This window comes from Rousettus aegyptiacus, unplaced genomic scaffold (assembly GCF_014176215.1).
Source record: "Rousettus aegyptiacus isolate mRouAeg1 unplaced genomic scaffold, mRouAeg1.p scaffold_m13_p_5, whole genome shotgun sequence".
Classification (NCBI taxonomy): Eukaryota; Metazoa; Chordata; class Mammalia; order Chiroptera; family Pteropodidae; genus Rousettus; species Rousettus aegyptiacus.
In genome coordinates this window covers 120,231,446-120,258,796 of record NW_023416308.1, presented here as the reverse complement: position 1 = coordinate 120,258,796, position 27,351 = coordinate 120,231,446, and the positions used below count along the sequence as shown (strand labels likewise).

At 64.6% G+C, this 27,351-nt stretch overlaps 1 protein-coding gene across 1 annotated transcript in view; it reads left to right on the top strand.

The window, feature by feature from the left end:
- KCNQ1 (potassium voltage-gated channel subfamily Q member 1) overlaps nucleotides 1-27,351 on the top strand; it is a 255,539-nt gene that overhangs the window by 176,485 nt on the left and 51,703 nt on the right. The window contains exons 12-15 of the mRNA XM_016131129.2: nucleotides 17,731-17,806; nucleotides 20,059-20,153; nucleotides 20,825-20,871; nucleotides 21,598-21,659. Of these exons, the coding sequence (XP_015986615.2) occupies nucleotides 17,731-17,806; nucleotides 20,059-20,153; nucleotides 20,825-20,871; nucleotides 21,598-21,659 (280 nt within the window). The remainder of the gene's footprint in view (nucleotides 1-17,730; nucleotides 17,807-20,058; nucleotides 20,154-20,824; nucleotides 20,872-21,597; nucleotides 21,660-27,351) is intronic.

Below are 27,351 nucleotides of genomic sequence, written 5' to 3'. Positions count from 1 at the left end.
GCCGGGGTTGCGCCCACGTCATCCTCAGGTCACCTCTGAGGTGCTGGCTGAGGTTGGGCAGGAAGTGCTGTCCTGCTCACCCTCTCCGGGGGTCCTGGGTGCCCTAGGACAGACCTCCGTACCCCGGGACCCATGACACCCCCTGAGGAGAGGAGGGGTGCCACATTCTATCCGTGGGGTCCATTCAGGGTCCCGAGGGAAGGCCTGGGGTTGGGCAGGGCCTTCGGGGGAGGCGAGCCAGGTGGGGTGCGCCCAGCCGGGGAAGCGGGGTCCGAGGTGGGTCCTGTCTCTGGGATCACCCGAGAGGGTGCGAGGGGCGTGAGTCGAGGTGAGGGGCGAAGGGGAGCCCCCGGTCACTTCTGCTGGTCATTGCGTGGGCGGAGGCAGGAAAGGGAGGCCGGGCCCCGGCCACCCCTGCTCAGTCCCAGGCGCTGGTGGCCGAGGCAGCCAGGGGCCAGCGGGATCCTGGGACCCACAGGGACTTAGTCCCGGCCTCGCGGGCTGGCAAACTCTGACTCACAGCAATAAAATTCTTGTGTTTTAAAAATCAGTATATTAGCTTAATTTTATAGATTTCAGAAGTGCTACTTGAAAATGAAAATCTCCTAATTACGTTTATGATCCCAACGTGGTTCCCTTGGCTCCGTGCGTGGGTCAGAACGTTCGTGCAGAACGCCAGAGGCCCGGTCCAGACCCGGCCCCGGCAGACCGCAGAGCGCGGCGGCCGGTCAGCCCGGGGAGCCTCGCGGTGGTGCGGAGCGGCCGCCACGCTGCGCCCACCTCGCCCTGAGGGGCAGGGCTGGGCCTCGAGGGGGGCCGTGGATGCCAGGTCTGCGGACCACCCGAGACCCGCCACAGGCCTTTAGAAGTGAGGCCACTGTGGCCGCGGCGACGCTCAGGGGCTGGTCAGCGGCTGTCCCGAGGGCGGGCACGGGTGTGGGTGCCCACCTGGCCCCGGGAGGGACGTTCTGGCGCACAGAACCGAGGCTGTGCTCTCTCGGGGGTCAGGGGACAGCGGTGCCTCCCTCCCGTGGCAAGGGGGAATGACCGAGCCAGACCTTGACCCATGGCCTGAGGTCAGTGTGAGAAATACGACTGACGATGAAGGAGAAGAGGCCAGCTCCAAAGAGTGGGGAGGGGGAAAGACGAAGGAAGGGGGCGGGGTGAACACACACACACACACACACACGCGGCGGGGTGCGGGGCGGGGCGCACCGCAGGCGTCTTGGCCCGGGGCGTGGGCGGCAGCTCTGCCAGGAGGATGCAGTGACCAGGAAGGGCTCCCCGAGGAATCATTGTTTGCCCCGTGTGTGACGAGAGGCAGACAGTCCCCCTTCCAGGCGAGGGCCGGACGGAGCAGACACAGGCGGCAGGACCATTGCCCCTCCGCCTGCTGCCCAGGGCCGTCCCGGGGAGGCCAGAGACCCTGGCCCAGGCGCCGAGCAAGCCGGAGCTGTGGCCCGGTGTGCTTGGATGCCAGGGGCGGCCAGCCCGTGCCGCCCCATCCCAGCGGGACCCCGGCGTGCGGGGCCTGGCCTCCAGGTGTAGGGGGGCTTCCGGTTTTCCTGGCGCCCCGGCCGGGCCAGGCTGCCCGCTCAGCCTCTGAGCGTGACGGGTCTGGAGCGTGGGCACGTGGTGGGAGCCCCCAGAGACCCCAGGCAGCGGGGAGCCCCCCCAGGCACCGAGGCCACCATCCCGGGCCTCAGCCCTCAGCAGCGGGAGCTGCACCCGGTGGGGCCGGCGTGACTCGGTTTGCCTTAGAGCCGCGAGGGGCACCTGGGCTTGCCTCCCTCTCCTGGGACGTGGGCCACCGGGGCCTCCGGGGCCCTCTCTGGGGATGGTGCCTGGGGGAGCCCCCGGCAGTGGCGGGAGCGGGGCTGGGGCACAGGAGTCACGCGGCTGCCGCCCCCCGGATGGGGCAGGAAGCCCGCAGACGCAGACGCCTCTGCGCCTTATTGTGTGTGTGTTTTGACGACCGCGGCCCATGCAGAGAACCTCGCTCTGGCTTCAGACACACTCCGATAAGGACCCGGGGTCTGTTTAAAGGGAAACACTGAGTAAACAATGGCACAGGTGTTCAAAGATGCAGCGTGAGGGGCGGGGGCGGCGAGGGGCGGGGGGCGGCCCTGCCCGGGACAGCGCGCGCCCACTTTGAAGTCTTCCCGGCAGGCCCCGAGCCTGGCCGGGCGGCACCGCGCCCTGGGGCGTCGTGGTCACGCCGCTCGGGTGATGCCGGGCATGTCCAGGACGCGGGCACCTTTGGGGGCCATTGCTCTGGTCAGCACAGTGCTCGCGGTGGGGTAGGGTCCCCTGCGTCTCCCGGCACCCCCACGGGCCGCCTCTGGCTGTACGGCCTCGGATGGGAATCGCAGGGACACTGAGGTGCTCCAGACCGGGGTACAGGAGGGGCGTCTCAAAGGCAGGACAGGCCCCTGTGAGCCGCAGGAGTGTGGGTGCCCCACCGCCGGCCAGATGCCGGCCCTCCCGGCGTGCTGTCCTCCGGCCGCCAGCCCGACCTCCACCCGGGTCTCCATCCGGACCCCTTAGGCCCTCTGTCACGGATGGGACAATTATTTCATTCTGTCACTGTGAGGGGAGGCGGCCGCTGGAAGGCATGCAGCCTCAAAGGGCTAGCTGAGGCCTCTCCCGGGGACCTGGGTCCTTCCCCGGGGACCCACCCCTCTCCCGGCCGAGCCCCCGGGACTCCGTCCCGTTCGTCACTCAGCACTGTCGAGTGACGCTCTGCTGGGCGCAGTGACACCATTAGACTGTCCTACGTGAAGAGGTGAAGGGGAGAAACCTAAGTCCCGAAAACGCAGCGGCTCTCCCAGGCCGGCCTGCCCCTGCGGCTGGTGGCGGTTTGGGGCTGCCCGGTGCCCGGAGCTCAGACCCCCGGGAGGAGGCCGGTGGCCGAGGTGCCAGGCCCAGTGAGCCCGTTTGCCCGTGTCCACCTGGCCCGGCACCGGGTCCTTCGGCGGGCAGGGCCCTCTGTCCGGCGGGGCGCTGGCCACCCAGCTGTGCCCCCTTGCAGAAAGATTCGTTTGAACACTGGTCTGGGGGCCCGGCCGCCCCGCTGCCCTTTCTCGGGGCAGTTTGCTCTTCACAGCTGAATCAATCAGAGGCAAAAATGCCGTGGTGGTGGTGGTGGGGAGGGGCGGGTGTTTACAGATTTGACTTTCCTGGGGCTGGGGGTGCTCCGTGTTTGTCCAGCTCTGTCCCGCAGGGTCCTCCAGGAGCTTTGCAAACAAGAGCCCTGGAGCGGGAGGAAGGAGCCCCCCGCCTTCGCCTCCTCGCCTCCCCGCTCCCCTCCCCCACGGCTCCGAGTTCCTCGGCTGCCTGCCCGCGAGGGGCCGGGGCCTCCTGCACAAGGCTGCCGAGCAGACTCGGGCCAAGCAAAGCACCGCGCTGCCTGGGGCCCCGCGCCTCCCGGCCTCTGGGTTTGGGCGGGTGGCAACTGGCAAGCCCGGACAGCGGCCGCGCGAATGTCCAGGGCGCGGGCAGACCCTCTTTTCTCAGACCCGAGCGTGTGCTTTTTTGCCCAAACCCCAAGGTGGAATTCTTGAATTTTCAGCGTTCTTTGTTCAGACTGCTGGCCCACGCTGGCTCTGATAAGCATCGAAATGGAGACAGGTCACTGTCAGGTGACCCCGAGCCAGGAGACCAGGGCCATGACATTTGAGAGGGAAGGGGACCTCCTTGCCCATCCCTGGAGGACAGCCCAGCAAACCCGAGAGGATGGCACCCCAGCAATGGCCCCTCCTTCCTCTGGAGCCGTGTCTCCCCGGCCCCCCTCGCCACGTGGGTTCTGAGTTTGTGTCTGGGGGTCTCCTGGCCGCAGCTCGCTGAGCGCTTCCTGCTCGGGGTGGGCGGCAGGGTGTGACAAGCATCCTCCTCCACTCCTGAAGCGTCACTCAGGCCCCTTGCCCCCGGCCTCCCGCCCCCTCCTCACCGGCAGGCTGGCAGCCTCTCTGGTCCTTGCCCGGCCCTCGCGGCCTGAGCTGCCGCAGCCTGGCCTAGCAGTCCGGCTGTGTCCCGGGGGACAGCAGCCCTGCCTGGCCTGCCTGGGCCACAGGGCCCCGCACGGGGACAGGCAGACGTGAGCTCTGCTACCACGTCCTCCCAAGGCCCCTGCCTGATGCCCTCCGGGGATGGTATGGCACACCGGTCACAGCCCAGATGCAAGGCCCCCCTTCCCGGGTGACCTGGACATGCGCACGCACGCATACACACACGCACACACACGCACGCACACGGTGATGTTCTCTAGTCTAATTAATTCTCTTCTGTTATAAATGATTTTACTATTATTGTGTTGATAACGATTAATCGAATAAATTATTTATAAGCTTAATAAATGTACAGAAAAATATATCATAAATAAAATACATCGTACGATAAGGTCACAATCATGAGGATCTTAGCTGCTTTGTGAAGTTACAAGGACCCGTGCTTTGGACACGCTGCCCTAGTCCACCTGCTCCCCGGTCCCTCGGGCGTGGCCGGGCGGGCGCCGCCGTTGTGAGCGGTCAGGGACCGTCCACGGGCGTGGCCCCCAGCCCTGGGAAAAGTGCGACAGAGTGCTCGGGGAGGCAGCGGGCGAGGTGTGGGGGCGCAGCTGGGGGCACGTGGAGGGGCCGCGAGAGCCCTGCTGAGCTGGTCGCCAGGTCGCCCCGGGAGGACCTGCGAGTTCTCTCTCTGCCCAGGAAGAAAAGGCCGAGGAATTCCAGCTGCATCTGGGTGTGGGGTGCAGAAGGGGCCTCGGCCGGCGTCGTGGGCTGAGCCGTGGGCGCGCACAGCTACGTCTCAGGTCCAAGCTGCCGTGTACCAAACCCGCAGGTCCCACCTTTCACCCTTCTGACGACCCTTCGTCTACCGCCCAAGTGCCAGGGGCCCCCAGCAGTGGCCTCAGATGCCTGTCCAGTCCCCACACTGCCTCGGGGAAGGAATGTGGCTGGTGGCTGGGCCAGCCGGTCTGTCCGGCAGGGCGAGATGTCTGAGCACAGGCTACACAGGTGTCCTGCGGTGGGCCTGGGGGGGCGGCGCCCGGACGAGGGCCTGCTCCGCACCCCACCCGGCCTCCCCCGGCCCCAGGCCTGGGCTCTGAGTCCCCTCTGCCCGCCCTCTCCTCCCCCGGCCCCAGGCCTGGGCTCTGAGCCCCCTCTGCCCGCCCTCGCCCATGCGGCTTGGGACATCAGCCATCTGGTTGTTTCTGGCACCCACGTCACGTTGAAAATCAACTGCCTGTTCCCGCCTGAGGTACATTCTTTCTCCCCAAAACTGTGAGACGTGGGGCTGGGGCCCAGCAAGGGCTCGGGAAGCGAGGCCTGCATGGAGCTGGCGCTCCCAGGCCCCTGTGAGGCCACAGCCCTCCCCAGCCCCCCCCCAGCCCTCCCCAGCCAGCGGGGAGCCTGGGGCCTGCGGCATTCCGCCCGCCCGCCCCGCCCCACGTGCTGAGAGGCTTCTCTCAGGGGCCTGCGGGTTTGGGGCGGGGGACGGGAAGCTGAGGGGCCCAGATCCAGGTTCTCTGCTTGAGGAGCTGTAGGGGGAAGGTCTGTCACCCGTGCATTCCATGAGGCCGTCCAGGCCACTGCCGGGGGCCCCACCCAAAGCTGTAGCTCGCATCCTGGCCGCTTAGAAGGCCCTGGGTCCACTCTGCTGTTCCCCCCAGAACAGGAGGTGACACCCCACTGTGAACACGAGCGTGGGGCTCCAAGGAGAGAAGGGTCCCAGCCGGCCAGCTGGGGAGTTACTTGGGGCGTCAAGGGAGCAGGGCCCCTGGGGGCAGGGTGTCCCTCACCCGATCCTGTCCCAGTGAGCAGTTGATGGTGGCGGGGGGGGGGGCGAGGTCCTCCTGCGTCGGGGCCCTAACGTGCAGCCGAGGCTTGGTGGCGGCCACGCCCGGCTGCAGAACCGGCACACGGGCCCGTCGGGTGCCCGCGCACATTCCTTCCTCCCTGCAACGCGTCGCCACTCGCCACTGGTTCCTGGGCACCGTGTGCCGGGCACCGTCCGAGGGACATTTCCGTCGGCAGAGTTTAGGGTTCCGTAGGGAAGACGACAGGGGGCGAGGAATTTCCGTAAAGAGGGGTGAGGTGGGGCGGGGGGCCGTGGGAGGACGTGGGCCGCCCGGCCGGACGGACAGACGGCGGCCCTCCCCGCACCGTGACATGCCGCACGCACTGGGCCCCGCCGTGTGTGGGGTCAGGGGCTGGTTCCTGCATTTCCCCCGTCAACGTCGTGGTCCGCCTCCTGTCACCGGGTCGGTCTCTGAGCCCTTCCAAGCACCCTCGCGGGCTGGGCGAGAATCCGCCTCCGTGCTGCTCTGCCGAGCGACTGCGTCCTCTCCCAGCCTCTCCTGCCCGTCCCCGGTGCTTAGCCATGTCACCCGAGTGGCCGGCTCCGTTTCCCAGTGTCCACGGGGTGCGGCCTTGTCCGGGGGACTTGCCGGGGCTGCCCCTCGGGTGCACAGACGGGTCCTGGTGCCACCGAGCACCCAGCCGGCCCCCCAGGTCTAATCCTTTTCCAAGTTCGTCTTCTTGGAACTTTGTCCCTCTGTGTCAACTTCAGAGTAAGTTTATCGAGCGTCTTCATTTCGGTGGGAAAGTTGACTCAGGTTGGCACCGAATCGGCAGATTAAAGGTGGGGGGGGGGGTGGGAAGCGAAATCCCTGTCCCGTTCCGCCACCTGACCGAGAGCCAGGACGCCCTGGTCACACGTGCAGGCTGGCTCCCCGCCCCTGGGGTCAGGTGCGCCCAGGCGACGCAGCCCCTCTGGCGTTAACGAGGCGGCGTGGGCGCAGCGGGCGGCCACGCTGGTTCCCCTCCGTTCCGGCGACGGCCCTTTGCTCTCAGCAGCTCGGCCCGCCCCGGGGCTCTCGGGGTGAATGGCGACGCGGTTCGACCGTTCCTCTCTCAACCTTCACACCATGTCTTGTCTCGCTTCGTCTTCATCCAGCGGGATCTCTGGGGCCACAGTAGGCCGAGCTGGGTCGTGGGCACGTTGCCTCAGTCCAGGTCCTGATGGAAACGTCTTTAAAATGGCTCCATTAATTGGGCGGTTTATTCTAGGATTTGGGTCTATAAAATGCCAAGTTAAGGGAGTTCCTTTATGTTCCTGTTCTCCGAAGATCTAATTGTTTTACTGTAAGAAGGCTTTGACCCTTATCGTCCGTACCAATGGGGCTGGCGATATCCTCTCTCCTCTGAGGGGGAGACTTGCGCTGACGGATTCCAGGTGTCCAGCCGTCCATGCATTCCCGACGTAAAGTCTCGTGGTTCGTATTTCTTCTTGTCATACACTGTCGGGTTCGGTTAGCTAATATTTTCTTTAGGTTTTTTTGTGTCTATCGTCATAAGCGAAATGGGCCTGTAATTCTATTTCCTTATTTTTTCCCCTGCATGGATTCAGAAGCAAACTTGCCAGCCTGTTAAAATGAACTGGAAAATATTATTCTTTTTCCATTTTCTGGAAAACTTGCCCAGGGTAGGGTGTTGTACAGCACTTCGGTAGAGCTCACCTCTGTTACAAAGCCATCTGGGCATGACGTTGGGAGAGGGTCTCTGATTACGTTTTAATTTCCTAAATACGTATTTATTCAAGTCCTCTATTTCTTCCAACACCAGTTTGGGCATTTTATCTAGCCGTAAGGATTTATTTGATCGGGTTTTCGGCTTCCTGGTCCTCCCCTGGAGTCGGGAAGTGCCCGTGGATATACACGAGCCTGCGTTTTTTGAAATTATTCTTATTTTTGCCGTTTTGGTTGCATCTTTCACCACTGAATCGGTGTGTGCGTTGAGCTCTTTGCTCAGGCCGGACACCCCCGCCCGTCAGAGGTATCCTGCAGAGCGCCTTTGTCACAAAGCAGGCTTGCAGAGGCCTGTCCCCCTCAGAAATGTGCGCCGCGGGGCTGGAAACTATGACCCAGCACTGTTTTGGTGTGACCTGTCAGCCGAGAATGGTCTTTAACTTTCTAAATGATGGGAGACATGAAAACGAGAGGAGATAAGGAAGGGTTCCGCGGCACAGACCTGCGGCGGGGTCCAGACGGCGGCGCCCGGAAGGCGGGTCTTCCCGGCACCAGCCACAGGCGCCCGGCCGCGCGCCGTCTGCGGCCGCCCCCGGACTGCGGCCGAGGGGCCCGGACACGCGCGCGCGTCCAAACCCACGTGCGGGCGGCCCACGGCCCCGCGGCCGGACCTCGCCGCGCGCGGTCTTCAGCCCTCCGCCCCCTGCCTGGGTCCGCAAGCCCCGGACGCCGGAGCCCAGCGGGCGGGCCCGGCCGAGGTCGCAGTCCATGGTCCCCGAGCCCGCACCCGGGGCCCGTGTCTCGGGGAGACTGGGCCGTGGGTTGGGGAGGAGGGCCGCAGGGGCGCGGTGCCCTCTCGGCCGCATTCTCGGGTCCCGCCCCCAGGGTGGCGTCTCCCCGCGATGCGACGCGACCTCGACCGCCTGCCCGGGCAGCACCCGTCAGCACCGCGTGGTGGCTCCTCCCCCGCTTCCCATCCCGTCCCCTCGACCCGCCAGCGTGTGGCTCAGGGGGCTCCGGATCGCCCGGTGTCCCCATGAGCCCCAGGGTGGGCAGAGGCAGGCGGGGGCCCTCCCCCGGAGCCTGGGCCCCGGTCGTGGGGGTGGGAAGCGGATAGCGGGTGGCGGGTGCCGTCAGCCCGGACGTGGGAACCCGCACACGGCCCCTTCTCAGAGGCGGGTGCTGGCCCCGGGGCCCCAGCTCAGTCCTCGGGCCTCTCGCTGGGCACATCCGCGCCGAGCCGGGCCCACGGTGGAAATGCAAATCTAATTAGTCTGGCATTGAGCCTGTCTTAAAAGTATTAACAGAGCCCTAAACTGTGCTGCTGGACGGGGATGAAGAAACGCCTTGGAGAGAACTCGCCGGACGGCGACAAAGCCCAGTTTATTAGAGTTCTCCAGTGGGGGCTGCGCAGGGACGTTAATTAGTTTAATGGGACTTATTTTGCTTCGTTGCCCAAAGTAATTGGTTTATTAACCTCTCCTTTCCCTCGGGGGGCGGGGGGGCTGGGCGGTGGACCCAGAGAGCCCTGCCCAGTGCTCTGCCCTCAGCCGGCGTGCCCGGCCAGCCGCCCGCTGCCCAGCCCCCACCCCGGGGGGGCCGGAGCCGCCGGCACCGTGGATCGGTTCCTGTTCCTGTCCGCCGGGCACTTGCTGTGTGTCAGCCGCTGGGAATGCGGCCGTGAGAAGACAGGGCCCTCAGCAACGTGCTGGGCCCCACACACTCGCCCCGGGCGGAAGGGAGCCGGGCTTCGGGGGGTGCGGGCACCACGGCCGGCTTCCTGCAGGAGGGCCGGGGGCGGAGGGGGCGGACGTGGCCGAGGGCGGCCTGCAGAGAGGGGAGTGAGGGGCGGACGGGCCGTCTCCAGGGCTGGGCGGGGTCCTGGGAACACGGTGCGCGGGGATGGGGGGGCGCTTCAGCAGACCCCAGAGATGACGTCTGCATCTCAAAATAATTCCTACGGCCGGCCACCCCCCCCCCCACACACACACAGGGGACTAACCCCCCCAATCCCCCCCCACACACGAGGACTCCCCCCCACACACACGCACACAGGGACCCCACACACACACACACACACACACACAGGGGACTAACCCCCACACCCCCTCCCACACACATGGGGACCCCCCACACATACACATGCAAGGGGACTAACCTCCGACCCCCCACACACATGTGGACCCCACACACACACACAGGAACCCCCCCACACACACACACGCACACACACGGGGACTCTTTGGGGCGCGGCCCGGGCCCTGGGCGCTGAACACAGCGTCTGACCCACACCTGCCCTGCCCCCCGGGCGGGGGGACAGACCAGCTCTTCCCTGTGGACGCCCAGGCTGTCCTCATGCCCTCTGCCCGGCCTCGGGAAGGCCCAGAACTAGACAGGAAGGAACCCACCCGACCCCTGGCCCCTGAGGAAGGGGGGATGGGGCAGTCTCCTGTGTCCCAGACCGAGGGGCCGAAGCCAGTGCCCCTCAGGACAGCCGGCCAAGCCAGGGAGCCCCGCCCACAGGGCCGCCCCGGAGCCGCCTCTCTGCATGGACGCGGGGTCGTCCCTGCCATGTTTGTTCAGCGACAGTGGTCGCACGTGTTGGGGGGACATGGGGGGCTGGAGCTCACTGCAGGCATGGGCTTCTCCAGGTGCCCACCGCGGGCGGGCACCCAGCAGCCTGCAGGGACCACGCTGCATGGCCGCCCTCTGGTTAGGCCAAGGGACGGGCTGGGAGCTGGCGTGGTGGCCTGGGCCCCAGGTGGGTGAGCCCGGTAACAGGGCGGGGCAGGGGTCTGGGCCCCACACTCAGCTGGAGGTGCAGGAGCCCCCAGGCAGCCCGGAATTTGGGGTCCCCAGGTCCGGGCTGGGGACAGGCTCTGAAGGCGGGGCTCTGGCTCCCCCGAGGGCCGTGGGGACACACAGCCATGCCCCCCAGGACTGCGGCTTCTCGCCAGCACAGTGGGGCCATGTTAAAACGTGCATGTCGGAGCTCGGGGCTGGATGAAGGCGGGGTGAGAGAGAGCGAGGGACGGAGGAGGAGCCGAGCACCCCCGCCCTCCCAGCTCTGCCGGGATCGGCATCCAGGTGGCATCTTGGGGGAAGGATGGGGCTCTTGGCCCGGGGACTGTGGGCACGAGGTCGGGGTGCAGCCACTGGGCTCACGAGTAACCTGGCCGGTTGGGGGGGGTCTGTGGCAGAGAGGAGGGGCAGTGGGACACCTGACACAGGGTCCCCCCCAAATGCCAGTGCGGGACCCTGCCGTCAGCACCCACACAGAAACCCGCTGAGCTTCCGGCCCCAGCACACGGGGCCTGGGCCAGGAAGAGCACCTCGGCCCCCCACCCTGACAGCAGGGAGGAAGGAACCCCGCGGCAGGATGGGGCCGCACTTGACCTCCTCCCGGGCAGGAGGCCTGCTCAGCTTCCCCCAAGGGGTCCCAGGGGGCCTGGTAGAACCTCCTGGCTTCTGACCCCTGGGGTCACCCAGCTGGAGGTAGCCGGCTCCTCGTGGGAACCCTGCTGGTCTCGGCTCAGCATCCTCCCCGGGAACCGAGGGGCCTCGGGGGCCTCGGCGGGGGCCGGGGGTGGCTCGTAACTCACGAGCCTGCTGGAAGGGAATGTGCGCAAATCATTTTTCTAGATGAGGGCCGGAAGAAGCCTCTGGAAGCCTGCAGGGCCTTTCTCTCCTTTGTCTGAATCAGCAAGTTCCCACTCGGCCCTTCAACGTGGCTCTTGCTGATGCTCCCCCAACTCGGGGCTGCAGGCCGACGGGACCCCCCAGCCCTGCCTCTGAATGCGGGCCAGCCCGCCAGTCCCTTCCACTTAACGAGGGCCGACAGCCTGCAGCAGTCGACCTCGTGGTCTCCCTGGGTTTAAATGGGGTCCCCCCAGCCCCCCGCTCATACCCCAGCCCTCGCCCAGGCCCTCACAGGGACAAAGCTGCGTTTCTTCCCCAGCTCATTCTGACCAGCTCCCCACAGGCAGCCCCTGAGGGTCAGGCGGCCCGCCTGGTTTGGGGCGCCCCCAGCCCGGGCGCCAGGGCCACCCTTGCGCACCCCAGAGGGGCCAGAGCCCGGCCTCGGCCGTCTCCCAGCGTCTCCACAGCAGAGACGAGCTCCTGGGCTCTGCGTGGCCCCCAAGGCCATGTCCTCGTTCCAGTGAGGCCTTGGGCCACCTCTGCTCTGTTCCGTGGGGCCCTCCGGCTCCCGAGGCCTCCAAGGCTCAAGGAATTTGCCAGAACCGGCCGAGACCCAGCCCAGGAATCAGTTTGGGATTCTCTTGGGCCCTTGTCCAAGCCCCATCTCCGGCCCCATGTCTCCCCACCAACGTTAAGATGGAAAAGTTAGGGGGAGACAGCACGTGACCCCCAGACCCACCCGGAGTGCCCGAAGCATGCGGCGTTTAGTCTGGGCCGGCGTGGGGGGCGGAGCAGGCGGCGCTCAAGGAGGGCGTCATGGTGTAGGCACCGGGAAGCTGCGCAGGACGCGAGGTCGGGGGTCGGGGGTCACAAGGCCTGTGATCGTCCCCTGGGTTGGGGGCGCCGTGGGGCCCGGTCGGAAGCGTGCGGGCCTGGCCGGGCCGGGAGCCGGAGGCCTCCACGCCGCCAGGCGGGGCCGGGCACAGGCGGGGCTGCGAGGCCGGGCACAGGCGGGGCCGCGAGGGCCCACACAGGCCTGGGCCGCCCCGGGCGAGGGCCGTCCCCAGGGTGCGAAGCGGTTTCCCGCTCTGCGCGTCCCGCGTGACGGCCGGTGCCGGGTGACTCGTCGCGTGCGGCCTTGTCGTCCCCCCGTTCTCGGGGAGCCGTCCGTTCGAGTCGTGCGGCCGCAGGGTGAGCCCCGCACCAAGACGCTCCGCGAGGGAGCGCGCCCCGCGCCCCGCCTGTGCCCGGCCCCTCTCGGCGGCGACGCGCATGGGGGGGCGTCCGAGCCTCCCCCGCGGCCCCGGGCAGCGGCCCTCGCCTGGCGCCACAGGGACACGCCGCCCTTCGCGTGCCCCGCCCCCGCGCCGGGCATCTGCCGCCTCGAGCTGTGTTTCTCGCAGGTAACACTGCTCCGGGGGTCCCCGCTGGCATCTCCTGGTGGGTGCGGGCGCCCGTTTCTCTGGGGGTGACCAGGGAGTGGACAGGCCGGGACACGACGGGGTGGGCACGGGGCCGCGGGCGCGGGGCTCCCCGTCCCCACCAGCGCAGGGGTCTCAGTCGGGCGGGCTCAGGGCGTGTGCCCCGTGCCCCTTTGGGTCTCGGCTGCATTTCCCTGGTGACTGAGGCCCCCGGGCACCTTCTCTTCCGCTCGCCGGACTTCCCCCCCCCCCCAGGGCCGTTCGTGTCTTCTGTCCGTTTTTCAAGCCCGCGTCGTCTCCCTGCTGAGGCGGGACTCCTCTGCGCAGCCTGGATGCGAGTCCTTGGCCAGAAAACACCCGTCCCCAGCCTGCGGGGTGTTGACTCTCCTCGTGGCGTCTTTTGGTGTTTGGACGATCTTAGCCCCGGGGACGTCCAGGCCGTCACACCTCCTTCCCTCACAGTTCACGCGTCCTGTGCCTCGTTACAGAAACCTCGGCCTGTCCTGAGGTCACGCCCGTCCCGCCGTGATCACCTCACGTCCCATTGTCCCCGCTGGCCTGGTGAGGCCCCTGAGCGCACCTGAATTAATCCCGTGACTGGCGCCCCTCTGGGGTCACGGTTCAGAGCTTCCCTCATGGGGATCTAATTGTTCCGTTTAGTGAAAAGAACATTCCTTCCGCTACCGGATTAAATCAGTGACGTGGTCACAAACTAAGTGATCACCCACCGCGCGTTGACGCCTCTGGGCGTCTCGCGCTGTCCCGAGTCATCTGCTGCCACGGGACCCGTTGCCGAGCGGGGCGAACCCTGCGTCCTTCTGACACGCCGGGCGGGTCCCTGTGGCCGGGACGTCCGTCCTCGAAATCCCGTCTCCTTCGGAAGCGTCTCGTCCAGTCTCGGCTCCGTGCTTTTTCATAGATATTTTAGAATCGGCTTGAAACATCCCCGACACGTGAATATCTAAAAGCGCTCGGGCATCCATTGGGCTCACAGACCTCGGAATGAGCATCCTACGCATGCCGAGCCCCGGGTTCGTACATTAAAGGGCCGGGGGGTCCCTTTAATGCCGGCGCTCGCGAGTCGTCGTCCCTCTGTGGAGGGAGGTCGCGCTCATTTCGATAGCCGAGTCTGTCGTGGGCGCCCGTGGGTGTCGACGCCGCGATACACGGTCCCTGCATTTCATTTCCGTGGGTTCCTGGCCCGCAGAGGTGCAGCCGGCTCCCGTTCATCGTCTTTAAAAGCGGTGCCTCTGCCGAGGTCCTTTAGCGGTCGTTTGTCCGAAGATTCCTCAGGACGTCTTTACGGCTGCGATTCCGTCGTTCGCAGGTCGTGGCAGATTTGCTCCCGCTGTTGAATCGTGCTATCTTCCATGTCCTTGTCCTTGCCCTGGGACTCCGGGGGCCATGTCGAATAGGACCAGCGGACACCCTCGTCTCGTTCTCCGCTGCGGGGGGCAGGCGCGCGCGCTCGCCGTTCGCGTGGTGTTTGCCTGGAGTTCGCTGTTGTCCGGTTTTGTGTGTGTGTGTGTGTGTTTTTCTCCCCACAGAACGGAGTTCTCGCCTCGTCCTCACACCCCGAGAGTCATGTTTTCAATCATGCTTGGGTTTCGAGTTCCATCGAAAGTTTCTCTGCGTCTTTGGAGTTGGTCGTGCGTTCCCCTGCCCTCCCCCGGCTCAGGTGGCGGGCTCCGCCGACGGCTTTGCAGATGTGACACCGGCCTCGTGGGACCGGATGGAACTGCTCCCGTCACGCGTCTCCCTTTACGGCATCGGCTTCCATTCCTCGGTTCCGCGGGCGGGATATGCGCATCTGTGTTCACGGGAGGGATCAGCCCAGTGGTTTTTCTCCCTTGAAATACCCTTTCCAGGTTCTGATATCAAGGTCATGCTGACTCAGGAAACTCCTCTAAAAAGACTTGTGTACAAGTGGTGGTGTTATTTCTGCCTTAAATGTTTAGAGGCGTCTACCGGCGAGGTCGTCTAGACGTCGAGGTTTCATCGTGCGCTTGGGAAGATTGTTACATTTCCGGATTTAATTTATTTAATATTGGGCGATCTCGGTGTTTTATTTCTGCTCGGCGTCTCCTTTTGTATGTCGTTTTTAAGAAATCATTCTATTTTCTCTGAGCTATCAAAATTACTTTTCTGCACAGATTCCTCTGAATAGATTGTTAAAGAGATCGCCGGGTCTATACCGATGTTCGGTTTCTAATTCCGGTCACTGGCAATTTGTGTCCCCCATGCCCCTCGATCTTGCTAAAAATGTATCCATTTTACCAGTCTCTTCAGAGAATAGAATTGGGGCTCCCGATTTTTCTCAAGGTGATGTCCTTTTTTTAAGTTTCATTGCATTGTGCTCTTATCTTTATTACCCCTTTCCATCCACATTCTTTGGGCTTAATTTGCTATTTTTTAAAAAACTTTTCGGGACAGATTTCAGCCTCTCCTCTTCTAAGATATTCATTTAAGGTCATAAATTGTCCTCTAAGCCCTTCACTTTACGGTACTGATTTAGCTCTAAGTTTTCTTACGTGACATTTTTATTATTATTCTGTTAAAAATATTTTCCAACTGTTACTGGATTTCTTCTTCTTTGACCCTTAAGTTCCTTAGATTAATTTCCAAAACATCTAGGGATTTTCTAGTTATCTTTTTCTTATGAATTTCCAGCTTAACTTGCTGGAGCCAGAGAACAAACGTCCACGGTCTAATTCCCTTGAAATGTGTCAGGACTTGCTTCTAAAGCGCCGCAGGTGGTCTCCTCTGGCGGGTGCTCCCGGTGTACGCGCACGGCCGAGTCCCCTTCGGTTACCGGACGTGTGTTCTGTAAACACTGACCAGGTCAGGTTGCTACCCGCATTACCTATTTAGGTCTCTGTTCATGTTTGGACAGATCTCTATCAGTTACCCGCAGGGATGTAATCATATTTCCCACTGTGATTATGGATTTTCTTGTTTACCTTTGAGTCCTATCAGTTTTGGCTTTATGTATTTTAAGGTCATGTTTTCAGGCGCCTACAGATTTAGGGTTGATATCTTCCCAGCAAATTCTGATCATTTCTTAAATGATGAAACATCCCTCTTTACCTCAAAGGTAAAGACTTTGATTGAAGTCTCTCCTGTCCGACATGAGGTTACTGAACCGGCATAGTTTGGCTGCTCCATGATGGATCCGTCTTTTTCTATCCTCGCACCGTTAACCTTTATGTCTCTTTATATATACACATATGTATCTAAAGTCGATTTCTAAGCAACATCAAGTTGTTTTTAAAATCCTGTCTGACAGTCTGGGGCTTCTCGTTGGAACATTCAGTCTCCTCGTAACTCATGCAATCCACTGTCTTATACTTGTTTTTCTATTTGTTCCACAACTTCCTTTTTTATCCCATTTCCTGCTTCTTTGGGATTAATCAGATATTGCTATTATCTCATTTTTATCCTCCAGGAACTTGTTGATTCTACATGCTTTTTTTATTCCATCGGTGGTTGCCTAGAGATGGTAAAACACATCCTTGACTCACGAGAGTCGACCTGGGGTTGGCTCATTTCCCCGGCAGCTCGCGGTGCTTACAAGTGTTCGGCTCCCCGGGCGCGCCTGCCTTTCACGCTGTTTTGCCCGCGCTTGTAGCTCACGTACACTTATGTCTCTGTATACTATGTAGATGCATCCAGACCTAGAATCGATATCTTCCTATCAAAGTGACCACTTCTTAAATTACGAAATATCATTCCTTCCCTCTCTCTCTAGCAATACTCAAACCTCATGAAATGGTATTGTTTTGGTCCATAAGAATTTAAACTTTCTCATAAACCTGTCCTTTTCTGGGCTCTCAGCCCCTTCCTCTGGTCCCCGGCCTCTTCTGGGGTCATTTCTCCTCGTCTGGGGAGTTCCCCCAAGTCGTTCACTCAGCGCGAGTCTCCCAGCAGTGAATTCTCCTGGCGTGCGTCTTGCCTTCTTGGTTTTTTTTTTTATTGTGATAAAATACACAGACTATAAGATTTGCCGTCTCAGCCCTGTTGAGTGTGCAGTTCAAGGACATTAAAGACCGTCACGTGGCTGCGCAGTCGTCGCCACCATGTCCAGATCTTCGCCGTCCCGAACACGGTCCCCTTTAAATGCTCCGTCCCCTCCCCTCCCCCAGCCCCCAGCACCGGCATCCGCTTTCCGTCTCCATGAATCCGGTTCTTCCGGGGACCGCACAGAAGTGGAATCACACGGGATTCCTTCTTGCCACCGTCGCTTGTACGGGGATAGTGGATGGGCAGAGAACGCCGAGTTGGTAGATGTTTTCCTTGAGCACTTTAAAAACGTCACCGGGTTCTCATCCTGTGTGCCGACGGGTCAGCCATCGGGGCAGTGCGCCGTCACGCCCTCCTTCCTCCCGGGACATGTCCCGTGCCTCCGGTCCTCAGCGGGGTTACGCGGGCCGGCCCGGGTCTGGCGTACCTCTCGTCCCTCCAGTGTGGGTCCAAGTTGCTGCTCGAATCTATGGCCCGATGTCCTCCATCATTTGGGGGAAATGATCAGCCACCGAGTGTTCAGAATTACTTGTTCCCCATTGCCTCTCCCCTCCCGAGATTGCGCATGCCTTCGAATTTTAGGCGTGTCTCACGTGGTTCACGATGTTTCCAGAAGGATCTTTGTTTCTAGAAGGAACCATAGAGGGGAGACGACGCATTCCCCGTAACAGAGTGAGTGGCTTGGGGTAGTAACTGTCCTCGGTATTTGTCCCTAAATTTCCCAGCCGCATGACTGATTGTGGAACATTCCAGCTGAAAGGGGCCTTGGGGGTCATCTGTTTGTACCCCTCCCCGTTACACTGGGCCCTGAGGGCCCAAGACAGAAAGCAGCTTCTGTGGCTCCGCCGTGAGCTGGGGGCGCAGCGATCGTGAACCCGGCACCCCAGCTCTCACCCCACTTCTGAGTGACAAGCAAGGAAAAGGTCCCTCTGGGATCATCCCAGCAGGGAGAACCTCCCCTCCCCGCCTCCCCCGCCAGGAGACGGCCGTGGAGGTGCCCACCCCGCGGGGCTGAGCGGGCTCCTTGTTTGTGGAAGGGCCTGGCCCGCGCGCCCCGGGGGGGGGGGGGGCTCCAGGCCGCGGGCAGGTGGCCACTCACGCCCTCCTGTCCCTCCCGCACTGCAGGCTGCGGGAGCACCATCGAGCCACCATCAGGGTCGTCCGGCGCATGCAGTACTTTGTGGCCAAGAAGAGGTTTCAGGTGAGTCCTGCGCTGAGCCCTCTCCTCTGCCCCAGAAGCCCCTCCCGCCCCTGGTGGAGGGTGTGAGCTCGCGGTCCCCCGCCACGTCCGAGACCGGGCCCCTCACCCACCAGACACCCGGCGACGGCTTTGCCATCCATCCCCAAGACAGCAGGCCACCGGAAGGACACGTCCTGCAGCGGTCCTGGCCCCTGAGGCCCCGCCCGGAGCCTGGGACACGCACCGAGCCTCTGGGGCTCATGCACCTCTCCCCTGAGTGACGGGCGGGTGGCCTGGGCAGGACTCAGAGAGGGTGCAGAGCCTACCCCATCACCTGGGAAGGAAGGAAGTGGGGTCCCCCAGCCCCCGGAGCCCGCCCCACACCAGCTCAGAGCTCCTGTGTCCCCTCTCCCACCCTGCGTGAGTCAGGAGAATGGGGGGGAGGCCTGGCCATGCTCAGCGTCCCCGGTGGCGGCCACTATTACAGTGCGAGGCGGGGTCTCCTTGCCTGGGTGAGGCCGGGGCCCGCGGGGTTCCACATACTCCCTTCCAAGGGTGAGACCCTCAGCTGCCAGAGCCTGAGGCCCGGAGAAGCCGGTCGGCGACAGGCTCAGGCCCTCGCCTGCTGGAGGTGGTGCTGGGCCCACGGACAGGGGCCCGGCTCAGCCCTTACTGCATGCGGACCGAGGGAAGGGGCTCTCGGGGTGGTCACGCTCCCTCCGCTCCCTCCAGGAGGCCCGGCCCTTGGGCACGCGTGACTCAGGGCCCCTTCACCTCTCTCGCCTACCGTCCCACGTCACCCTCACTCCCTCCCTGCCAGCCAGAGTGAGGCAGGCTCAGCACCCCCGTCTCACAGAGGGAGGGGCAGGGCACAGCCCCCTTTGCACGTCAGAAAAGCTAACACCTGGGTATATTATCACCAGCCTGCCCTAGGCTACCATTTTATGGCTGTCATTTAGCCGAGTGTCTGGAGAGCCAGAGAGTCTGCCCAGAGCCCTGTGCCATGCCTGGCCTGTGACAGACTCGCCTGCTGGATCTTTGGGGGGCAGGGCCCCCTGGACTTCCAGCACGTGGCCCCTGTAGGCGGGCGGCCTCCGCCTCCCCTGCCTGGGGTTCCTGGGACCCAGAACAATGTTGTGGAGTTGCCCAAACCCTGGGCATGTCAGCAGGTGCCCAGAGATCAGAGGGGTCCCCCATCTTTCTGGGAAGGCAGAGGTAGCCATAATCTCAGACTAGGTTAGCCACAGTCTTTGGGGTGACACCCCCAGGAAAGGCAGGCCTCAGGCAGGCAGGGAGCGTGTGCCCCCCGGGGCCCCACAGCCGAGACCCAGCCCTGGCCCTCTATGGGACCTGAACCTTGTTCCCTCTCATCCCCTGAGCCCCACTCGGGGTGGCCTGGCCCCACCCTGCCTGGCGTGCCCTTCGTACCCCAGCAAGAGACGGCCACCCCCCATCCACCCATCAGTGCTGACGAGGCCCGGCGAGGTAGAGGGGTCCTGAGTCCCCACGTGGCTCCGCCTTGCAAATGTGGGTGCCAGGCCTCCCGGGCCATCACAACCCCACTCGGCCAGCCTGCCGCTACCCGGGCAAGCCCCTCGGCTCACGGGCTGCTGGGAACAGGGCCAGAAACGCGGCTCGAGGTTTCGCTGACGTCACGAGAAGCCTCCTTCCCTCTGTTGTGGTTTCTGGTGATGGCACCTGAGCCCCAGGGGCACTTGCGGGCTCAGGGCCAGTGCCAAGCCTGGGTGCCCGCGGGTACCCGCCCTGCCCCCATGGCCCCGGGCATCCCTGCGGGAGCTTCCCTCTGCGCCGGCCGCCTCAGAGCCCCGGCGGGAGGCCTGCCACCCAGAGCAGGCCCTGCAGGCCGAGGCCGTCACCTGGGGTCGCCTCTGCCTGGGAAGGGTGCGGGGCGGGCCGCCTCCCCACCCTGAGAACGCCGGGGAGAGGCAGGGTGCGGCTGCGCCCTCCCAGCCAGCACCGGGTGACCGTGTGGCCCTCCCGGCCCCCCGGCTGGGCCAGCTCCTCCACAACCATCTGAGCAGGGGGACTGGTCGCCTGGACGGTCCAGCCAGGACCTCCTGCTGGCCAGGGCCACCCAGCCGCCAGCGGCCGAGCCCCTGGCAATGCCCCAGCCACTGCTGCCCGCTGGGCCGGCCTGCCAGTCACACCGCGTGGGTGACCTCCTCAGACCCCAGGAGGCCCAGGTGCCTGCATGGTGTGCACCTCGCCAAGCCGGGGGCGCGGAGGGGTGACCCGTGTTCTCGGCCCCGCAGCAAGCCCGGAAGCCCTACGACGTGCGGGACGTCATCGAGCAGTACTCCCAAGGCCACCTCAACCTCATGGTGCGCATCAAGGAGCTACAGAGAAGGTAGGCGCGGCCCGGGGCCTGCGGCTGGAGAGGGGCCGGGACGGGGGCGGCGCACGGGGCCCCCCGCTGCCCCGCGGCACAGAGCTGCAGGACACTTCCCAGCACGCCCCGCAGCTCCCCGCCCTGGGCCCGGGGCCGGGGACCCTGACCGTGGGGGCCCAGCACGCTCTGGCTTCGGGTCTGAGCCTGGAGAGCTCATTCGTGGGGAAGCGGCATGAGCCTGGGGATCGCAGGGCTCAGGCCAGCTGCGTCCCCACGGGGGCCAAGCCCAGAGCCTGGCTCCGTGTGCCACAGTGTCCCGGGGCTCCCTGACCCACCACCGGGACATGAAGCCACCAGCTCGAGGGCCTGGCCCCACCCAGAAGTGCCCGCTCCCAGGCCTGCCTCTCGGAGCATGTCCGAGGTGCCAGCCTGGGGCATTTACGAAGCAGCCACAAGACACTGGGTGGTTCCGGGGTCCTGCCCTGCCTGGGGGGGACTCTAAGGGGGCTGCCCACCCACCGAGCCCCCTCCTGGCACCCCCAGGAGCATGGGCCTCGGGCCTGGGAGGCAGCCGGCAGGTGCGTGGGTGGCGGTGGCGGGTGGCCCTGGAGGTGGGCATCCTCCCGCCGGTAGGCCGGGTGTCGCGCGGTGCCCGGGCCGAGCGTGAGCTGCTCTCTGTCCCCCCTCAGGCTGGACCAGTCCATCGGGAAGCCCTCCCTCTTCATCGCCGTCTCAGGTGGGTTTCCGCGGCGAGACGCCCGGGCACGGGATCCGCACTGCGCCTTTCCCCGCCCGCCCGCCCGCCATCGGAGCAGAGCACAGGGCCTCCGGAGTGCGTGACAGGGGCTGAAGGCCGGGGGGGCCGGAGGACCCCGCCCTGAGCGAAGCGGCCTCGATGTGCTGGATGAGGGGTTTTCGGTCCGTGAGAGAAGCATGCGGTGCTGCGGGCCACGCGGGTCTGGGTGGGGCCGGGCAGAGGGGCTTGGGGGCCGCGGGGCGAGTGGCCAGCCCAGAACTGCAGGTGCCCTCGGTGGCCCCTGGGTGGGTGCCGGTGCCCAGCTCCGACGCCTCACGGCCCGGGATGGGGCTGCAGGCCGCAGCGGGGAGGACAGGGCCAGGCAGGACCCTGGGGGTCGCCCAAGTTCACACGGGAGCCGCAGCTCCCACGGGGGCCGGATGGCAGGGGCAGCAGGTGGTGGGGCGCGTCCCCGTCCTCCTGTGCCCTGCACCCCAGTCCAAGGGCTGGGAAGAGTGGATCAGAGCTGGAGACTCGCCCCCCCAGCCCCCAGCCCCACCTGCCGCCTCCCGAAGCTCTTGCCCAGAAGTGCTCCCAGCAGCTCGCGGGTTCAGACTTCTCGACCCCCAGCCACCTCGCGCCCCACCCTTGTCCCCGGACCCAGTCAGGGTGCCCCCCCCCCCCCGCTGCCAGCATGCACCCTGATTTCTGCACTTCACCCCACAGAGAAGAGCAAGGACCGCGGCAGCAACACCATCGGCGCCCGTCTGCACCGGGTGGAGGACAAGGTAGGCCCGGCGGGCGGCGTGGCACGGCCGCGGGCGGCGTGGCGATAGCCAACACCGCCCAGCGTCTCCCCGTCCGGCTCCGTCCCGGGCGGGGCTGAGTGCACGCAGGACTCGAGGGGCCCGGGGGGCCTGTGGGGCTCCGTGCCCCCTCCGCCCTCTGTGCTCAGGGTGGACACATGGAGCCAGGGGGCTCGTGTCCACTCCGCTGTGCCCGGCTGGCTGTCGGCCCCATGGGTCGAAGTCCAGGCCGGGCTGGTTTCTCGGCCTCCGATGAGCAGCATCTTCACTGGCAAGAGGCGCCCAGTGCCCACAGGTCCTCCGCGGAGTGGCCGTGGGCCCCGGATCCCTCCACTGCCCGGTCCCGACTGTGCCCGAGGGTGCGGGGCGTCAGCCGAGGCCCTGCCGAGCATACAGTGGGAAGGTGGGCACCTGCTCTCCAGGGTGCCGGCCCCCCGGCCACCAGCAGGCCCCCTATGCGCCGGGCGCAGTGCCTGGTTGGGTCCCTTCCCAGTACACCCTGGGAGCCGTGAGGGTCTGGGCGGGGAGGCCGCCGAAGGCCCCGTGGTCCGCAGCGGGCGGTTATCTTGCCGAACAGCTCGTAGGGCAACGTGGACTTTATCTGAAAGTCGCTGGGCGGCTAAAAATAGAGGCATTTCGGTTGGGCAGGGAGCGCTGCTGCCCGTTTCCCCGGCAACGCCTGGCTCCGGCCCACGCCGGCCATCGGGCAGCTGGGCAGGCGGGGGCGGGGGGAGCGCGGCCGCACCCCACCCTGGGCCCCGGCTGCAGCTCGGCTGCACCCCCACCTCACCCGCACGGTCTGCCCGGCCGGCACTGGCCGTGGTCCATGGCATCAGCCGCGAATCGGAGGCCGGCGACCGGGTGCCCACTCGGGCCCTCGCTTCGGGCCTGGCTCGCGGGATAGCCATGCCCTGACCCCGCCGGAGGGCCTGGGCCCATCCGCCAGCTCGGGCCTGAGCGAGGCCGGTGCCCCGCCTCCCACCGCAGACAGCCCAGTGGGACCGTCTGGCAGGGCAGACAGGGAGCTGAGCGTGGGAGAGGTCAGCCCACCAGGCCGGCCAGGCCTGGGCTCTGCCACTCAGGTGGACGTGACACGTCCTCGGCCTTCGGTCTCCATGCTCGCAGCCAGAGACACATGTGGGCTCCCCCCATGAGCTGCGGCAGGCAGCCGCGCCCAGGAGGGCAGGCCGGGCACCCTGCGTAGGAGGGAGGGGGGCCCCGCACGGAGCCCCAAGCCCCGCCCGGGAGCGGGCTCGGCCCCGGCACCTTCTGCTGACCGGCCCCTGCCACTGGCCAGACTCATGGGGCGCCTGGGCTCCCAAGTCTGGAAGCCACCTCGTGGCCCCCCCACTCCCAGATGCTCTGCCCCCCTCACCCTTCCCCAGCCAAGAGCTACGGGGGCCTGAGAACCAGGACACAGCCCCCGATCCACCGACGTCAGTGCGGTGGGCCGAGGTGGGGCCGGCACTGGCCTTGGGGAGCCAGATGATGCGCCCGCAAGTCAGAACAACAAAGGCGAGCATCTCCCAGAGCCCTCGACTCCTGCGGGCACAGTCTGGGGACAAAGCCCAGCCTGCCCGGTGGCCAGGGTTCCGGGACACTAGTCTGCGAGCAGCTTAGGGAGACCAGTCGGTGCCGCCCACGGGTGGGGGGGCGCCTTGCCTGGCCTTGGGGGTGAACCCACCCACGCGCACACCGAGCCTCAGCCCCCTGTCCACCGGGCGCCCTCGGAAGGCGCTGGGCCCGGGCGGAGGCTGCGGTGGGCGGCGCCGGCTCCGTCTGCCCAGCCCCTCCCCTGTGCTGACCGGTGTCCCCCCTTGGAGACGGACCCTGGGAAAGGGCCTCGCCGGGCCCGGAGGGCACAGGGCCCCTCGCCGCCCCACTTATCACTGACGCCATCGCGACCAGAAACAGCCCCGCACAGCCCTGCCGTCTGCGGGAGTAGGGGGGCAGGAAGTCCAGCAGCCGCCCGGCCCTCGCAGGCCCGGCAGGCGGGAGCGGCGGCTGTGCCAGCAGACCGCCACCCCCGGCCGGAGCCCCTGCCCCAGCCCCGCCTGGCTGGCCCGGCCGGAAGGGAGGCCGGCCGGGGCTGTGGGAGCCGGGGGTGCCGCCCCCACTGCGACCCCGCTCAGCTCAGGCCCTGGGCCGGGACTGTGACAGGGCCCATCCTAGGCGGGCTCGCTCAGCTGCAGGACGGGGGGCTCCGGAGGACTCGGGGGGTGGGGCCTTTGGGGCGCACGGCCACTGGCCCCCACTCCTGGAAGCAGGCCATTCTGAGGGTCGGGGCCTGGGTGTCCCGTTGCAGAGAGTAGCCAGGCAAGGCCAGTGCGCCCTTCTCCCTGCGCCCGGGCTGGGGCCACATGGCGAAACCCACGTGCTCCTCTCGCTGATCAGCGGGGTGCCTCCGCTCCCGCCTCCGGGATCCCCATTCCTGGGGCACCTCGTGCCCCCCTCCCGGGCCTGGCAGTCCTGTCAGGCCCGCCACACCCCAGGGCTGTAGAGCAGAAGCTGCGTCTCCCCTGTGGCCCGCACCCTCGGGCCTCGCCGCAGACGCCCACCCGGAGACCCACTTCCGCTGTGCGGGGGAGGCTGGTCCCCAGAGGCCCCCCAAGCCGCTGCTCGCTCTCCCACGTTGCCCTCTCTGTGCTGGGAAGGACTGCTATCTGTCCAAATGAGTCCTCCTTCACAGGTGGGGAAACTGAGGCTCGGAAAGGTCAAGCGGTTAGGTGAGGCCACACAGCTGGCTAGGTGAAGAGCCAGTCCCCACGGAGGCCCCAGACCGGTGGGGGGATGAGGGGCAGGGCAGATAAACCATGTCTGCAGCCCGAGGGGTCTGTTTGGAGACAGGCCCCGCGTGAGCACGGAAGGCCGAGGTGGGGGCTGGGTCGGGAGGCGGGAAGGAGCTCAGTGGTCGGTGGTCGGGGGTCGGGGGTCGAGGGCCGGAGCCGGCTCAGCCGGGGCAGCCGCGCCTCTCCAGGCCCTGGGACAGGAGCCCTGAGGACGACCGCGGGCCCTGCGCAGCCCCCAGCCCGGGCCTCTCCGGCGGGGGAGGCAGGCGTCCCGGGCCCTCGGGGGCCAGATGGCGGAGGCCGCGCTGCCCTCCCCCCCCCCCGCTGGTCCCCAGCCTGCCGCGGTGTTTTCGTGGAGCCCTGTTTATTTTGCAAGCTCAGCTCATACCGCGTTTGCTGATACGAGGCGCGCAGTGGGCTGGGAGGATTTCTTTCTTCTCTGTTTTTGCCGGAAATGTCCATGGCTCAGAGCCGGATACAGGGAAGTCCTGGGTTTGCAGGCCCCGGTTCAGGGGGCATGGGTGGGAAGGACCCCCTCACCACCACCGAACACTCCTTCCCACCAAGCCCAGCCTGGGACCCCCACCACCCTGCCGCCCATTAGCCCAGGCAGGCCCAGCAACCCAGGACCTGGTGGCCCCCCGACACCTCCTCCCTCTCAGCTGCTCATCCCAGAGGGACCCCTCCACCCACGCAAGCCTGCAGAAGGACCCCAAGGCATGTCGTCCCAACCGGTCCCCCCGCCGGGCCCCGCAGCCCCCCCCCCCACCCTCCATGCCGGATCTGGCACTGAGCTGGGTTTCCAGCGGCCGCCAGCCCCTCCCCCGCCCGTCACGTTGTATGTTATTTCTTAAACACCACTGAAATCCCCTGGCTAATGTTGTCTTTGGAATGTTTGTGTCAATATTTATGCGTGGGAGACATGCTTAACATAACGCTCCCCGCGCCGTCCTCGTGGGGTTCGTGCCGAACGCATGTGGGTCCGGCAGGCCGAGCCGGGAAGCGTTTCCTCGTTTTTCTGTGTTCTGGGGTGTGTTGTGCAGGATTAAGATTTTTATCCCTTGCGCGTTGTGCGAAACGTGGCTGCAAAGGCGCCCGGGCCTGGCGTTCTCCTCGTGGGAAAGCTCTCGACCCCGACCTCGCGTCTCCCGCGGTCGGTCGCCCCTTCCCGGGCCGGCCCTGCTAAGTCACGCGCTCCGGTGGTTTGCACGCCCCGCCTTGGCGCGGGCACGCCTGGCGCCGGTCGCGTTCGGGTCCGGGTCGTCAGCATCGGGCCCCTTCCTCCCCGCCAGGAGCGGTCACGTTGGGGGAGGGGGCGTCGCTCGTTTTCACCTTGGTCCAATTCGCCAGCCATTGGCCAGTTTTATTAACATCCGCGAGGAATTTCCGCCCCCGCCGAGCTCCGCTGCAGGTGTGGGCATTTCCTTCTCTTCATTTTCGTCCTTCTGTCCCCTTGGCCTGAATATCTCGCTCGCTCTCCCTCCTTAGGCCGGAGAATGATTTCCTCTCAGACCCCCCGCATGCCGCTCAGAGGCGCGTCTCGCCGCAGCCGTGGGAGGTGGCGCGTGCTCCTAACGTCCGTTCCCGCGTGTATTTCTATAGCGTCCGCTATGACCCATCTGTTCTCCCAGTTGCCATTTATCAACGTGATTTCGGAGTCGCAGAGGTGAGGGCCTTCCACTGCGACTGCTCTGTCGCCGGCGAAAGCGATCCGCGTGCCGTCGGCCCTGTGAAACCTTCTGGAACATGTCGCGCGGCACGGCACGTGCTCGGGGATCGTGACCGTGCCCTCCGGACTCGACTGCCGTGGGTGTTCTGAAGCCGCTGGGCGCAGCATTGTGTGCATGTCTGCTAAGACACGCTCGTTGATTGTTCTGTTGAAATCTAAAGCCCAACTGGAATAATTTTATCTACCGGCTCCATCGTTACTGAGAAATACCTTAAAATTCCAACTATCGTGCACATTTGTCTGGATTTCCTTCCGTCTCTGTGAATTTTTGCTTTACGCATTCTTAGATCTTATAATTAGGTACACAAGTATTCAAATTTTTATGCATTCGCTGCTGAGTTTAATGGTTTATAATTATGTTAATACCTTCTTTCTCTCAAGTAGCGTTTTTCGCCTTACAGTCTATTGTCATTGCTATACAAACTTAATTTTGTTTATACATCTTTTTATTTTTTAAAGCTTTATTGGGGTATAATTTACGCCATAAAATTTATTTAATTCATGCCATAAAATTCTCGCAATGTAAACGTACAACAAATTTTAGTAAATTTATAGTTCGATGTGCAACCACCATCAAAACTAAGTTTTAGAACATTTTCGACCTGCCCTCCCCCCTCAAAAAAAAGGTCCCTCGATTCCATTCGCAACCCCTGCCAGCTCTCACCCGCGGCCGGCCAGGCGCCGCTCTGTTTTCTGTGCCTGCACCCTTAAATTTCTCTGAGGCTGGAAATGTGCCTTCTCTGGGTATGTCCTACAAATGGAATCGGACAATGCGTGGTGTTTGTGTTCGGCCTTTCTCACACGGCGAGGGTCATCCGCACCTCCCCGCGCCTCTCTGCCGTCTGTGATGCTATTCAGAACTCGGCTGTGTGGCTCGGCCACGTTCTGTGTGCCCCTTTGCCAGTTGATGGACATTTGGATCGCTTCCAGCCCGGGGGCCATTGTGGGCACTGCTGCTGTGGACGTTTATCCACAAGTGTTTGTGCGGACATGCGTTTCAGGCCTCCCGGTTCGGAGCCTACGCTTGGAAACGATGGGTCGTGGGTGTGTTTCTGTTTAACTTGCTAAAAAACACGTCTCGACTGCTTTCCCAAAGGGTCCGCGCCGCCTCGACCTCCTGCCAGTCACGCGCGGGGGTCCGACTGTCCCCATCCCC